General features: G+C 32.2%; 1 protein-coding gene across 1 annotated transcript in view; it reads left to right on the top strand.

Annotated features, from left to right (window-relative positions):
- Positions 1–17,342, top strand: part of CADM2 (cell adhesion molecule 2) — a 232,954-nt gene that overhangs the window by 157,934 nt on the left and 57,678 nt on the right. The window contains exon 8 of the mRNA XM_060149062.1: positions 14,751–14,870. Coding sequence (XP_060005045.1) covers positions 14,751–14,870 — 120 coding nt within the window. The remainder of the gene's footprint in view (positions 1–14,750; positions 14,871–17,342) is intronic.

Below are 17,342 nucleotides of genomic sequence, written 5' to 3'. Positions count from 1 at the left end.
AGCAATGGAAAAATTAATCTGTTAAATTAGTAGCCATAGTGATACTATTAATTCCTGTGAGCACAGTAGTTTTTTGTTTTTTACTTCTGTATAAAAAATATTGAAGTTACTCTCATGTTATTATTGTTATCATGCTATTTATTTCTTTTGAATGGCTAATTACTTCCATATTAATGGTCTTGAAATATGCTGTTCCATTGCTGTTTTTACTATTTGGAGAACTCAGATCAAAGGAGATATTCATTCATTCACCAAATAAGTATTTAGCATTCATTCACTGAGTGCAAATGCACTATAGGAGCAAAGGTGAATATCACTCAAGAAGCTTAGAGTTAAACATGAATGATAAGCATTCAAGTAAGTATAGTACAAAAATCAAAGAGTTATAGGTGTATGGATATACAATGATGTAGATATTCATAGTTTGTGACAACATGGTCCAATTGTCTGGAATTACAAAAAAATAGTAACACAGTACTCCTGGATTATTTATAAACAAATGGCATACATCATAAATAGAAGTACCCACCAGTGCCAGGAACATAGATAAATAATAAATCAGAGTATTATTATTATACTATTACTAGTAGTCTTATGATACCTTAAAGCAATCTCAGTCCAGTGCTCTGGTACATAATTTACCCAAAGGTTGTGTACAATTTACTGCCCATGGTCTTCCCTGAATGGTACCCAGAGCATAAATTAAGTTATCCCTATTGAAGAATGAGAAAATTCTATATTCTTGTTAACCAAGCAATAGAGAAGATCATTAAAAATCAACACTACAGCAAATTAGTAATATAGAGTGAGCAGGATAAAAGTAATAATCACCCTTGTTTCTCTGATGCAACATCAAGTTGAGAAAGTTTAGGTAAAATATCCTCTCCTCAAAGAAATGCTACCCAGATCTCCATCTTTTAGTATAGAAATCATAGAAGATACCTATTCATTACACAAGGAATGGCTGCAGAGAACTGAGAATGACCTGAGACTAATCTTATTTTGTGGTTGGGGATGATTCAAGTCCTTATATTTATTTGTCATCCACTTATTTAAAAAGTATTCTTTTGGAAGTGTCAGAACTTTATAGTACCTGGGAAATTTTGAAAGAATATCTATGAAGAGTGGAAAACATAAATTACCACTTCCCCCCAAATCCTATACTTCTTCCTCCTCAACTATCCCAATGCCTTTGACCTCCCTTCACACTCATGCTAGAGAAAGGCATAACCGCGCCTCAGAATACATATGGAAGATGGACAGTGGTGCTGGAACTCTTTTACTATCATCTGCCCTCCCCAGAATTCGGGAAGAAATACAGTAATACAAGTAGAAAAAATGAGTAACTTATTTCTTCTTCTGCCAGTAGCTGTACTAACTATGACAGGTCCACACTGTAGAGAGGAGTAAGGGGGAGTCCACTGTGAGCTTCAGTGGAGAGGACACTCCACTTAGGACCCATCTCAGGGCTGTCTCACACAGTCATGGCAGAGTTGAGATGCACTATTCCAGAACGTTGTTCATGATACTCACCATCTCTCTTCAAATTTACTTTTCATATTACCATAGTAGCCCTTATATGAAATTTAAAATTATCTTACCATTACTTTTATTCCATTACTTCACTGTTTTTGACTTACAGAAATAAGCTTTTGTAACAATTCATTACTTCTTCATTATCTTAACTCTTGCTATTCTTATTTTGAATAAAATTATCCACTATGCACCTTTCCATATTTTTACTTTTCTTTATATGTACATATTTAGCTTTTTCTAGCAAATTTCATATGTAGGACTGTATAAAAACAAGTAAAATTTTTCATAACTAGTATTATTATTATGGTAGAAAGTGAAATAGTATAAAAAGCTTGTTTATGTAATGCCAATCAGTTTACTGACAGTTGCTGACTTTGTATTCCTAAAATATCACTTGACAGTTATGGTTTGTGTTATATATTTATTCATGTATCTATTGAAATGAATACTGATGAAAAATGTGATATTGCTTTTTGTTTGTTTGCTTGTTTTCAGGATAATTTACCTCAAAAATAACACATACATAGAATAAGATCCATCACATTTTATTGTTAGCTAGTAAGAACATTTATAAAAATAGTGTTTCAGGTTTTTAATTTTTATAGTAAGAGAATATTACTGCTAGAAATATCTATGTGTTTTCGTTTAGTGAAAGGTATCAAACTATTAAATATGCCTTTCCAGCTTTAAAAAAATTGATACAACTGCTACTTTCATTTCACTTTACCTTTATTGTTTAATAATAAATGTCAAAATTACGCAGAGGCAGAATGTTGTACACCAAGATATTACAAATTCCTGCATCAAACCAAGCTTCCAAACTTTGTTGTTCATTTAGATACCCGTCTCTTTCAGAGACTACAGGTAAATGCAGGTTCACTTCCCATCCCAGGTGCTGATTCTTCCTTTCAGTCAATTTGTTTACCATGGGAGAGAGGGAAATTGAGTCATGGAGGGTAGCCTTTCTTTCACTTTAACACACATTTCCAAACCATCTGTTATCTCCTTCAAATACTTAACTAAGGTACAAGATATAAATTCAATTGCTTTAGGGTTTTAGTTCCTGATCCTAAATTTAGCAAAATAAATAATACATATATAGATGCATGCCATACTAATTATGAAACAGATTAGGAATATCATAAAGTAATATCCTAAATTTGTGTTTAAATTTGTCTTACTCTAGAACTAAGCAAATATGATTATAATACATACTTTCCTAGTCTTAAGGTATATATTTTATATATTCCTTCTATGATTATCAATGATTTGAAAGCTAATGAGAACTCTCATTAATTAAAATTAAGAGTGTACTTCTGTACTTCATAGTAAATACATAGCTAGACTAAAAGGTTGGCAGTCACACTTACATTTACTGTTATAATTATCCAGCAACAAAACATTTAGAAACATTGAGAGTCTACATGATTTTTTTTGCTTAGCTGTGCTGTTAGGAAAGGTAATACAGATCAAAATGGAAATAAGAGAGTGAATCTTTGAGCTCAGATGAGTGGGTGGGGAGCAGGAAAGAGAAGACTGGATTAATGGACAGATGTACAGCCAGCCTAGCAAACATTTGAAAGGGATTCAGCTAAAATCTGTTTCCTCACATGGAAACAGACCTACCAGTTGGTAAATTGATTCTGTGTGCTCATAATGAACATTTTTCCTTTGGAGATGCTTTCTTTAGAAGCATAGATGGAAAAATATACGGTGTAGGAAGAAAAGGATAGAAAAGACATCCATGTGGAACAACAAAGAGTGCACTGATGGAAGAAGCCTATGGCTGCTGCTCTCATCTCCAGTTGAGAGTTTCCAGACAATAAACTAGCTGGATGAGTCTTAAAACAGTACCTTCTTTAATTGCTGAGATAAAACATAGCATCTCTGGACATGAATAAGCAGGGAGAGCTGTGATGCTTGTGGGAAAGGAGTGCCTCTGACTGGATGAATATGCTGTTGAACTCTGCAGAGAGAAGTGAAATGGGATCAAGTAGTGGAGACAGGGGCACTGCTTTCATTATAAAGCATTTTGAAAAGTGGATATGTACAGGCTTACTCAACACGGAGTTGAGGCTAAATTTCATCTCTTTAAGATGAGCCTGAAGTGGATAAAGTTTCACCTTTCAAGGTAAAAATTCATTGAGATACCACTCTGAAGTAAATGTTTCTGTGGTACCTAGATGGATCACTGACTAAGGTGTCCATGCGGAAAACCCTCATTCCTGTCTGAAGGGAAGAAAGACTCCACCACCCAACAAATCCAACATTTAAAATGTTTTCCCTTGCACTCTTTATATATGATCTTTTCTGTCAATTTCAGAACAGAAGGGTTATACCCATGGCACTTAGTCTTTCTAGATTTTTTTTTATGTGCAAAAAAGGCTAGAATATAGCTTTATAAAATGTACAGAGCTCTTCTCCCCAAGTATATATACATTAATTCATTAGAGAAATTCAATCAATATTCAATCACCCATGGGGGAAAATTGTTGGCATTCCTTTTTAGAAACAATGGCATGCCTAACTAGAAGAAGATTTTACATAAAATCTGCTTTGTAGCTTCTTACAAAAATGTAGTTTTCACAAACATTGTAACAACATATAACATACTTGTTCCAGAATCTAAGAATTATCCTTGAATCCTCTCTGCCCTTCTTTCCAATTCATCAGCAAGTTCTGCTGGCGCTGTTTCCAAACCATTCTCCCAGTCACATATGACTTTATTTTAATTCTCTGCAGGGCATTTATCATTATTTGGTATTTTAGTTGTATATTTGATTGTAGATATGTACATGTACATGTATATGTGTATTATACATGTGTACATATATTGTATATGTATGCATTTATGTGCATATGTTATATGCACAAAGCAGAAATCTTATCTTGGAGCAGTGCCTTCTAAATAGCAGGCAATCAAAAATATTTCTTTAAGTAAATTTCTTTATCTCTCTGTTTCTCTCTTTCAACAGAAGAAACCTTAATAAAATAATACACATATGTATGTATAGATACATATATACATACATAAATATGCACAAACCCATATTCACATACATACACATATATACACATATATACCTAAGTGTATATGCGTGTATGTGTGTGTATACACTGCCCTAACTTCTGAACCAAATCAGGGTAATGATATTCATTCCTTGGTCACCAAAATCAAGACCTTTAACTTTCATCCAATATTGGGAAAATAAGTGAGATGTATTTACTTGGCAATCCATATGTAAATGCCACCTTATGGATTTAAGCAGTGCACAGTATGAATAACTGTGTATAGAAAAATTCACATCTCCAATAGAAATCTTTGAAATTAGAAGAGTTTTGCAATTGACTTCACATGTCTGTTTATCTTTTCACAAAACTCTTTGACGATAGCTAACTTAAAACTGGATTTGTTTTTTGGAAATCTATATCCTTTCCCTTTTTTTAAAATATATCATCTCTTATAAAGATAACATTTATCTTTAAATGTAAACAGATGTAAAACTTCTCTGATGCATGGCCTGAAAATCCACATTACAATGATATTACTACTAGTAATATTTTACTATTCCAGGAAATGTTTTCTTGAGTATCTGCTGTATATAAAGTGCTAGGCCAGGCACTGTAGATCCTATAATAAATAAGTAAACACTCTCAATTATGCCTGGACTTCTTAGTAAAAATAAACCAATGAGGTGTTTTCACTCATATGTTTTACCATGATGCAATTTCACAGATGTTTCAAGGTCCCCACATTAATTGTAATATTTCAGGAGACATAGCCAGGAGAATATGAAATTCCATGATTAGAAATATATTACTTTGGTAAAATGTTCACTTCTTTATTGAGCCTATATTTTAAATATAAATAATTTGGGGAATGTTATCAATCTGTGTCACCAAATTCTATGTGGGAATTCGTTTATTAAATAAGCTTTTTTAAGGTTAAGAAAGACCCTGCTTTTGCATGAGAACTCTGAATTCTAGGGCTACAGGTGATAGGAGGGCATATTAAAAGTGGAGCTCAATAGGCATTTCTTCACAATTCTGCTTAACATTATTCTTAGTGTTTATTAGGGATTATCTGTTGTGGATACATCCAAGAGACTCTATTTATTAATATGCTTACACAAAAAGTATTTACAAATAGCCCTTCTTGATTTTAAGTTACAGGATAGCAAGTTTATAATAACATTTTTGAAACACTCCCAAGTTCTCCTTTAATTTTCATTTAAATAAGCTTTTATATTGCAATATTAAATATTCTATTTGAATACATTTTACTACCTTTAAAAATCGATTAGACAACAAACATATATGTGAAAATTATAATTCACTAGAATTAGTGCTGTGTAATAACTTCCAATTTAATGACAGCATTTTTTAACTTACAAATTGGTAACATAGTACAGTAGCACAGTTTAGTTAAGCCTTAAGGATATTTAGTTCAGGATTCCAGAACCCATTGTTACTCTTTTATGGAATTTGTGTATTAAATAAGAAGAGGAATAATTTATGAATAAATGACCAGGTCTAAACTCTGTTTTTTTAGACGAAGAAGCATAGATTCAGAGGGATTAAATTATAGGCAAAATGTCTCTCAGTTATTTTATCACAGAACCTAAATGAAAAATCAAAATATCTGGATTTTTCAATCAGTAATTTTCTACTATATCATACTTTCCCTTGTGTATATTTATATTTGGTTTAAGTTTCTCTTCTAATGGGTGACAGTACTGTTCTCTCAGAGGAAACTGACATCCTCACAGAACTTAAAGTGTTTGATCAAATCATCTGATTTACTTTTTGGTAAAGCACTTTTAGGAAAGAACTCCTAGTATGGAAGTAGGTGGAGCTAAATGGTATGGAATCATTCACTTCAAAGGCATTTTTTTCCCACTTTAAATTTCACTTTCCTTTGTCAGTTTGGAATGTAAAAGAGTATTTTAAAAGAAAAAAAATGCATACATTTTTTTCAAATGACAAACTGATTTTATTCATCAACTTTTCTTGTAATTACGTATGACTTTGGGTTACCACCTACAGTTTAAAACTGCAGTACTTTTTATTTTTCAAGAACAGCTTTTTTTATTGTATGAGGATTCCATTTAGTATGTGAAGCCAGTTGAAGCTATCAGAGGAATAAATATGGATACATTCAAATATAATTTTTAAAAGGGCTCCTTTTTATGAAGCAGATGAGGTTACCATACAGCTCTGGAAGAAGAGGCATGCTCTGGCTAGTTGAGGCCTTGTCAACCTGGTGGCTGTCATTTAAGTAAGAGCCTTGGTACTGTTATCCATTCTTATGCTATAACCCAAATAGGCTGCTACATGTAGCTGAATATAATGGGAACAGATAAATGTCCTTCTCTGCACAGGCAAAAAAGCAAATACAGTAAACTTTTCCTCTTACAATTGCTTCCAATGGCAGTGTAATTATCAGTAAAGTTAAGGATGCCTGTTATTTTTAAAATTAGGATATGCGAATAACTTCTTTCAAAAAGACACTTCTTACCTTAATACTTCTAGTATACATTGAGTTCTGACTAATAATATTCCACTAATAATCTTCTATATCTCCACTAATAATCCTTGGTTTGGATTCACTCTTGATTATCCTGGGACCACCCAGGGGAGTTAGTGACATAAAGCAGAAAGGAAGTAGACATATGGAGTCCAAACTAAATGGTGGCAGTTTTTCTCCCGATTGAACACTAGTCCTTAGAGAGAAACAAGCAGTTTGGGCTTCTGGGACTCTTTAGACTTAATTTTGCTCTGAAAATCCATTCTGAATGGGCCAGAATGCAATTTTTAAAAAGAGAAACTGCCACAAAACAAAAGAGGTTGACAAGTTAGAAATTATTGTACACTGAATTTGTAGAGAACAGAACATACCTTTAACCTGAAAAGCTCGTTACTGGAAAAAAGGTGCTGTACCACTCTTCAGTTTATTGTATACAGTGCTTGTTGGAACTGATTTCATTTTGACAAGGTTATACAGAATCTGTTGTGCTCTAATAAGCTCCAATAACAAAATGTGGTTGCATTTTTCGAATTCCTTCATTAGGATGTGAAAAAAAGGGCCCCTTTTCTATTATTTTGAATTGGATATTGTGATTTAGAGCTCTAACACTTTTAAAAACATTGAAAGACTGCATTTGGAATATAAGATTCTTCAGTATGCTGCATTTTAATTTTTTAAATTATTTTTTAGACTTGAAGACTCTTAGCAGGAATTCCTAAAAATTACCTCATGAATGGTAAAAGGAGGAGAGAGGACAGTCTTTTACAGAGATTAACCATGTATAAGGCCCAATTACTGTTTCACGTTATTAAAAGTGATACCATTTCCTATCTATTGACAACATTGCTATTACCACCAAAAGATGCATTATTTATAAAGCACCAGTCAAATTCAAAGCATAGAGCTAGGAACCCTAAGGAAGCACAGAAATATACCATGGAGTTGATGTCTAATTCTTCTGTTAGCTTATCATCTTATTGGTTCATGAAAAAAAAAAACAAAAACAAAAGAAAACACTAGTAATCATTAAGTGCCAAATGAAAGTGATAGCCTCCCGGTTTTCAACCACTGATTTCATGAAGAGCTCTGATATGTATTCTGTTTACGGTGAACTTTATTATTAATAAAAGTTAGAATAATTGAGTGTATTAATTGATTATGTTAATTAGAGAAAATTTTTAAATGTTACCATAGTGCTACACATGTATTTTGATAAGTAGGGAAGGAGAGAGAGAGCTATGTAGCTAGTGAGAGATACATAACCCTGGGTGTGTTCATAGTAGTGTGTCATGAATGTAAACATCTTTGTCATGGCAGCGGGGTATAGATAACAAAATGAGGGAAGCAGAGGTAAACTCGGAAAACACAAAAAGTATTCGGAGAAGGGGAATTTATGTGGTCAAGGAAGTCTTCACAGAGCAGGTAGGAATCAGGCTGAAACTTGAGAGTGGTGTTTCACTAGGTACATCAAGAAAAGGGAGACTATTCTAAGATGAGATTGGGTGATACTGAGGGGTTGGGTCAGAGTAAATTTGCCCCAAGTCAAAATCATATTTTTAAAAACAAAGACAAGTTGATTTATAAAGATTGAGCTTACAGTTTATTGGAAAGATAGGTACATAAACATACATGTCATGGTCATATAATGTATAATAAACATGTGTAGAGGTGTGTGCAAAGTGCTTGAAAGCACACTGAGGGAAGGTATTAACTCTACAGAATTGGGGGATGCTTTACAAATGAGATCATATTTAAACTGGACTTGAAAGATAGACAAGAAAGAGAAAACTAATGTTGTGAAACAGGATGTGGCTCTGAGAACATGGCAGCAAAGAGAACAGAAGGAGCTGAGTCTAGAACTTGGGGAAAGCACTTGTGTCAGGGAAGATGTCTTGTGCTCCAGGCTTTGCTTTTCTGTTTATGTTAACTTGGTACTATAAGAAATAAAGAAAAGAAGCCAGGCATATATATGCTCTGAAGACCTCTATCCCTGTTGTTCCAGAAAACCTTAACATTGAGGTATCTGAAGACAATGGTGGGTGCAGTTTGGAGTTCACATCAGAGTCATGTAGGTTAAGCAGGAGACATGGTGGACTGATGACTTTATCATAGCAAAGTTTAGCCATGGTCTCCGGACACAAAGATTTTAGTTTCCTGACTCAACAGCTTTGTTGTGTGAGCTAAAATTGTGTTTCTGCAAATGAATAGGTTCTTACAGAAGTAACGCACAGTATTTACACTGCATTTATTTGTAACCCAACGTTCACTCACATGAGTAATTTTGCAGCCTACTTAGACTTTGCACTAATATGCAGTTGTGCAATTGACTAGATTTGGGGTTCTGTCTGATATTATTGAAGTACTCCTGAATTTTCCTTTTATGTCAGAACAGCACTTTATATATGTTACAAACAAAATGAAAACTGTAATTTATTTTAATCCACATCTTATGTGTAGGTAAAACTATAAGCAAATATTTTCATGCCTGGGACCTTTATTTTTCTCAGTTTTCTATCAATAAAAATGCTCAAATTTTTCCTTTAAAGGACATCTCTGATTTTACTATGGTTACTATAGTTTTCACTAAAACTATAAAGTTTTAGATAGTGAGTCATAGACCGCTATGAATTAATTTTAATATCTTACTTAAATCATGAAGCTATTTTAGCAAGATTTATCCATTTTAGTATATAGTAAATAAGTAGTTCCCTAAGATTTAATGTGCTAGGCAAAGATTTTAAACACATAATCACAATTTCAGAGAATCTGGTGTTACACATTTGTATATATTGTGATAAAAATTTTTAACAATTTGAAAATATTTTTATATCATATTCAAACAAATTTATTATTAACTAGAATATGCTTTTATTTCTGATTTTGAAGAACTTTATTGAAATTTCTCTTGTTTGGATTTAAATTATATCTGAATAATTTATCTGTATTTGCTAATTTATCTGATCAGATCTAAACTAAAATTGAAAAATAAAATCTAGTTATTTTCACTTTGTGCACTCCTCAAGATACCTTTTTTTATGCACTAGATATTTTATCAATTACTAACTTCATTATTTATACTTTAACATCTAGAAAATATATAATACAGTAAATTTCTTTTGTAAATTGTAAATGATGAACTTCTTATTTTAACCATTTTTTTTTCCAGGCAAATTCAACAGTATTTGATTAAATTAACATGCTCTCCAAGGAAAATGACAATAAAAATTTGAGCCCATCTTTGTATTGTAGAAAACAGAGATGAAATATCATGTAGTTAATTGACTGACCTGTCTGACAGTTATCATTCCTGAATTTTAATATTCATAAATTGCATACCATTAATTTTTCTATTTTTTATTTATAGTTATCTTAGTGTCCATTTAAATCATAGGATGTAAACATGTAAGACATATATTAAAATCTTCTAAATTTAAGTCATATTCAGCAAATTACTTATTAATATGATTGCAGATTATGTGGCTTTATAAACAGAATTAGTAAATTAATGTTGAACCAGGAGTAACTTACTTTCATTATGTGTGTGCACATGTTTGTAATTCTTCTGCATATGAATCAATGTATTTTTATTCTTTGGAGACACAAATATGGATGTGTCTTGGGGACAAAATGACCTGCATTTTCTATCCTGTACTATATTTGATTGAGTATTCTTTGTAGTAACAACATAGTGGTTTTTAAAAGGTACAGAATTCTAGATACCTTAAAACTAAGGCAAATTATTATTACTCATGTTTTCAATTTCATATTTCCTTATGAAAATGTAGCTTCATTCTCATAATCAATGTTTAAATAAAAGGCAAAAGGGAATGCATCAAACCAGGACCTTTAAAATAATTGCTGAATGTTTCCAAATGTTGCCACTCATTTGTAGGATAAAAACTAGAGAGTTGGGTATTTGGACTTAGGAAGACAGCTCAGAATTTTACTAATTTCTGCCTTGACAAGAGTTACAATCAGGGCTTCCCTGGTGGCGCAGTGGTTGAGAGTCCGCCTGCCGATGCAGGGGACACGGGTTCGTGTCCCGGTCCGGGAAGATCCCACATGCCGCGGAGCGGCTGGGCCCATGAGCCATGGCCGCTGAGCCTGCACGTCTGGAGCCTGTGCTCCGCAACGAGAGAGGCCACAACAGTGAGAAGCCGCGTATGGCAAAAAAAAAAAAAAGAAAAAGAAAAAGAAGCGTTACTATCATACAGATAAAATAAATGATCTTGAGATGGGAGTGTTAGAGAAATTTCTCTTTGCATTATACTTAGGTTTAAAAAAATTTTCTCTATAATATAACATATTTATACATATGTGTGTAATTTTCAAGATGAGGAAACTATCTCAAAGTTCTTTCATCCATTAAGTGGGGATAATAATACACAACTCATAAATTTGTTGAGATCATTCACCACTGATCACAATGAGAGTTACTTAGTGAGCCCTCGTCGTCTTACACCCTTTCTTGGAAAGTCTCAAATCAGTTGAAACTGGAGAGAGTTCATAAGGTGGTGTGGAATACATGAATCTCAGGTCAGGCTCACACAGCTTTCAAAGTTGCAGGATATATAGGCAAAGATTCATTTTGTTAGCAAGGAAATTTATTGAAGAAAGAATTTGTAGGTTATAATCTTGAAAATGTATCCTTCAGAAAATAAAAATTGTCTGTATGTATTAAACACAGAGAATAATTTTTTTTTGAGCAGAAGTAATGAAATATTTTAGTTCTATATTGACTAGTTGACCTGTCAAAAAAGTGAACTTTTCTAGATCCCCTAAAATATGTTTTATTTTTATAATGCTATGAACAAATTCATTTAGTAAACTTTTGTTGACCTTCTAAATTGTGCTAGGGTACCAACAATAAAGTAGGCAGAGTTCTATTCAAAGATTAATTGCCAAGTGGGGAGACTGACAACAATAAAATCAGAACAATAGAAAGTTTAGGTAAGAGAAATATCACACAATTTCCTTGGCCTTTCTGAGAATTACAACTAATTCTAACTAATCTTACATTGTTGAGTTGTAGTTGATTCTGATTAATCTCCTGGTATTGAATGTTAAGATTATTTCAACTTTTGCTATTTCACAATAGAGTTGAAATAATTGGATGGACATGAATGTGTGATAAAAAGAAAGAACAGAATGATGAAACCCTCAAAATTTTTGCAAAAATGAAAGTGTTTAAAATGTTTCAGAACATGTAGGATGAAATAATGTTACTAGTGATTAAAAATATGTAACAGTGACTGGGAGACATTTCTTATTTGACAGGTCATTTTCTTGACCCAATTGTCGTATCGGCCAAGGCTCTTTCCATCAAATTGCTTTTAGCCAGTTTGTTTTTAGGTACATATGAAGTCAAGGGGAGAAGATGAGAATGATGAGCAGATAAGCAGGAGCCAGACTATGAGTCAATAATGGTTAGTGGTGTTATCTCATCTATCTGGACCCTGTAGAAGACTCTAGGACAGTTCTCTTAAAGTGGATTAACAATTATTAAAACTACCCATTTTTTAAATGTTTTTTGAATATTAGCCTGGTGGGCAAAACCCTATATATCATGCATCTTCATATGGGAAATAGGATATTGTTGGTATATATAAGAATGCTCATGAAAATATATAGACTATCTCCAAAACAAATCAGAGTTAATTATTACCCATCTTTGTTGATATGAAGTTAGGAAAAAAATCCAAACAATATGGGGTTTTTTGGCTTAAAAAAAAAAAAAGTCTGTTATTTGCACTCCAGAATCAAATAATATAGCTGGTTTTGAAACACTGCTTTTCAGATACAATGAAATTTTATTCTAACCCATTTTCTGATAGCAAATAATGTAATATTTTATAATCAGTGATAGGTTTGGTAATCTTGGGTTCTTTCCATGGAGTTTTAAAGGACTAATATCATTGTATATTCTTATATTTGTTAGCCCCGGAAGATATTTCCCTTTGCACTAATGAAATACATATATTTTGAGATCCTAATGAGCAAATGATTTTGCTAACAGACAAAGAATGTATTATTTTCTCTTTTGGAAATGCGTGAAAATTAAAATTACTTTTTTTAAATTTAGAAAATGTCTTTCATTTACCTCCAGTCTGCCTAAACTATTTAGGAAAGCTTACAATGAAAATAAGAAGTTATTATAGAAATTAGTAAACAAGAAGCATATGTGCACATATACATAATATTTATTCATTTTTAATGTTGTTGAAGTCAGTTCTACTTTATGATCATGGTAATCGCACTCCAGACAATACCCATTTTCTCTAGTGATTAATGTAGCACCATTGGGTTTTCAGAAGGTTGTTTTCTTAATGTGACTGGCCAGGAAACAGGTGTAAACATAAATACCAAAGATAAGAGAGTGATCTCATGCTGTTTTCTGATGTCTCCAGCATAGAGAATTCAGCAGGTTAAAGTCTGAGGATTGAGTACGGCTGTTTATCAGAAGTAAGGAACTAGAAAAAATTTGGTGTGACTCAGAGACTTTAACTGAGAGAATGACAGGAAGCTTTTTAATAGCAAAATAATCTGTCAAACACTCTGAATATATAGGAGCTGTGTAGCAAACATGTGAAATCAAACCCCAGCACAGTAATTACAGGTAATTTGTGAACGGTTTCTAATTTCCTCACTGTGTACATTTTATGCCTATCCACTTGAGACAAGATTTGACTCTCTGAGGATCTTACTGAAGTTCTCATTGCTTGACACTGGCTATATTGTTTCAGTGTTCTCTATGCTGCTTTTCAAAGTTTTAGCTGCTTTTGAGTAAAAGGAAGATTTTGGTGTTAAACTTTAGCTAATTTTTCTCTTTTTTATGTTCTCTGTATTTGAATCTACTGTCAACTTTTGCCAACTTTGACTGATTATGGACTAGGGGTTGAATGTTATGGTTCAGATATATGTTCAATAACTTCTCCTAGGTATGCCAAATAAAATAAATCATAAACAGTTCAGAATATTGAGTTCCATGCTAGTTGACCCAATACTTGTTAAAGACTCCTAGGTACTGCAAAATTGTTAGAAGGCGTTACCAGCTAATCAGGGTAAGAATTATAAGATTCTAAACTGTACATTAACACCGTTTGTGAGAAAAGGAAAAGCAAAATAATGGTAATAATAATAGTAACAGTTGGCTTCTTTTTTGTTTGTATCTAAAGACTGCTTTCATCCTATTTCCTATCATTGTTTGCCTAAAAAAAAATCAGAGTATTTAACATGCATATATTCATCCATCGTTAACATTTCTTTAATCTTATATGGTGGTGTTATTTGTGTTTATTTTCTGTTGTGTTGTTTCTTTGTTTACTTCTTTGACAAAGCATGTCAGTTTCTGTTTTACCTCTGTATTTTGCTACTGCATGTCAAACTTCTTAAACGACAGCAAACGAATGAATTCTTGTCATTTTAAGTTTTACTCTAAATATTGCAGGCAATCTGCTTATAGTCAAACATTGCTCCAAGTTTTTGCTTTGTGTAGGAGCATTAAAAATCAATGAAAAACAAAATGACAAGAACTGTGTGGTACTGCCAGCTTTGTACCTGATAATCTGTTTAAGCCTGTTAAAAGTTCAACCCAAATAAGATATATGTATTTGTAATTTGAATCATTTGTGTTTCTCTTTTGTTTGCATGATATGATTTTGTTTTATATTTTTTTTCCACTCACCAGATGTTCCCAACACTTTGCTTCCCACTACTATCATCCCCTCCCTTACCACTGCAACAGTCACAACCACTGTAGCCATAACAGCCAGCCAAACCACATCTGCAACATCCAGCAACATACGAGGTACAGTATGCTTCTTTGTTATGGCCTGGGAAACACATTAAATAGAGCTTTTAAAGGTTTTATAAAGGGTAGAGGAATAGAGATCCAATTTTACTTACTTCTAAGAAGTAATTAAGTCACCTCAGTTACTATCAGTTAAGGTTGTTGGAATAAAATATGAGACAAGATGGTACATTTTAATTTTTCTTAGTGTCCATTATGACTCTTATGAAAATGTTTCAGAATATAGGTTGAGAATATATGGAGCTCTGCAACATTGAGAGTTTAAAATGTGAACATGGGACACTGTTTGTTTGTTTTTTTTCCTTACCCTATAAATGCAAAGAAATAAGATGTTCAAAAATGCAGAGGTAGTATTTGCTTTTTTAAGACCCTAGTTTAATGTTACTGATTTGTTATTCCTCTGCAACTAGATTAAAATGCCTGCATTGAATTTGTTGTAAAATTGGCATAATCCAGGGGTCATTATAAACTATTTGCCACATAGAACTTTTAGGTAAATATTCAATATGTCAGCCTGAAGTGATTTGCTGAGTGGAGCTACTTATTCTACTAACAGAATGTTCTGAAAGCAAATGTTCTAGACTTGTCCAGGATGACAGGAATTGATGGTTGGCTCCATGAGTAATTTCTGGCATCCGTTTACTAATAAGTATGTTTGTCTCAAACAGAGCAACCTAAAAGATATTGAAGTAATCCTTAAGGGCAAAAATAATTATTACGTCATGGTTCAGAAATATAAAAAAGCATTTCTGAGTAGTCTTTAAGTAGTTAGTAGATGATGAAAAAATAAAAAGTTGTTTGAGCACATTAGAGAAATACACATTTTAAACTTTATTTCTGCATAAGCAATGTTCAGAGACAATTTGTCCTATTTAAGTCTGTCATTTACTCTTATACATGTTTTATGTCACGTTGGCTGTCCTAATATGTGTTAAATGTAACAATGTAATTTGAAATCATGAGGACTTTACAATAATATATATCTAAAGTTTTGTCAAGGATAGACTTAACATTATTTTCCTTCACTTGTAAAGACTGTTCAGTTAGACTGTTTGTGTTTCGTAGAATTTCTAGTAATTCTCAATATTATATTGAGTTGCTGCTAGCTTTTACTTTATAGTTATATTACTTTTTCTCTTGTTCCAGAAAAATATTTTAGTATCTTATAATTGTTAATTTTTAATAATTTGGTCAATTCTGTTATACAGTGTACAAGATTGATAGCTAAAGCTTGATGATAGTAACATTAAGAATTTCTCAAAATACCTAGTATTACTAAAAAAACTGTATTTGAGCTAAATCTATAAGTAGAAGAGATTAAAGATCATTCTTATAACAACTTATATAAAAATGAGTAGAAAAATAATAAAAATGAAGAAAAAGTTAAAAAATACTTTATGATGTTATATGAAATATAAATATCTAAAGTTCTACTTTGCTTTTATTGTTTTTCTAAAGATTTTTTTACAAACAGTAATTCAAATGAAATGCAATTTACTGCTTACCAACAAAATCTCTATGATATTAAGTTCTGACTGTACAAACAAATCACTTTGTTGGAAAAGGAGAGAGATATATATTGACTTAACTTTTTTTAAAAGACCTAATTATAACAAAATTATAGTTCATTTCTTCTTCAATAAATATTTATCAAGTACCTGCTGTTTATATAAATGGCACTATGCCAGGTCCTAAAATTATGGGGATTAAACATATTGTATCTGAAATCACTAACAATTAAATTGATGCATTTCCCCCAAATAATCAGTGTCTATACTTAATTAATGAAAAGTATTCATATTCTTTGTGAGTGTGTATATATATATATATATATATATTAGGCTAAAATAATAGAAAATATTTTATTTCAAAGTGGAGTGTTTAACAAATCATTTATATTTGTTTACATGCATCTTAAGTGACTCTTATCTGTTCCATTTTAACCAGCCTGCTAAAAAGAAATCAATTTTCTACTTTTTCAAGGAAATTCATTTTTTAAAGATTTCCTAAGATGTTTTGTGAACTTTACACCATGGAATTCAAAAGTGCTGAAAAAATTTATTTTTCCTTCAAAGGAGCACACAAATAAATAAACCTCAAAGAAGACACACACACACACACATACCCCCATTCCCTCTCTTTTTACTTAATAGTTGCAAGATATTATTTTTCAAATGGCACCAAGATATGTGAAAAGAAAACGTATTTTATGAGTTAGGCAATTCATAGCATCTGCTTTATACAGAAAAAATAGTAGCACCAACATTGAATGTTAGTGTAATGTCTATTTTTCCCTCCTATCTTCAACGAACAACTGGGAATTGAAGGAGGTCACCAAGCTCACCTGCATGATTAATGTTCTAGTCCATATTTGAGGGAGGTGGGGATTCAGTCAATAAATAAATATTTTATGATTTTTGTACTATATTCCTTTTAATTTATATGATATTCACTTAGCTGTGCATTACC

The sequence above is a fragment of the Lagenorhynchus albirostris genome, chromosome 5 (genome assembly GCF_949774975.1).
Source record: "Lagenorhynchus albirostris chromosome 5, mLagAlb1.1, whole genome shotgun sequence".
In the NCBI taxonomy this organism is placed as follows: domain Eukaryota; kingdom Metazoa; phylum Chordata; class Mammalia; order Artiodactyla; family Delphinidae; genus Lagenorhynchus; species Lagenorhynchus albirostris.
The sequence above is the reverse complement of the archived record's forward strand: the minus strand, read 5'-3'. Positions and strand labels throughout refer to the sequence as shown.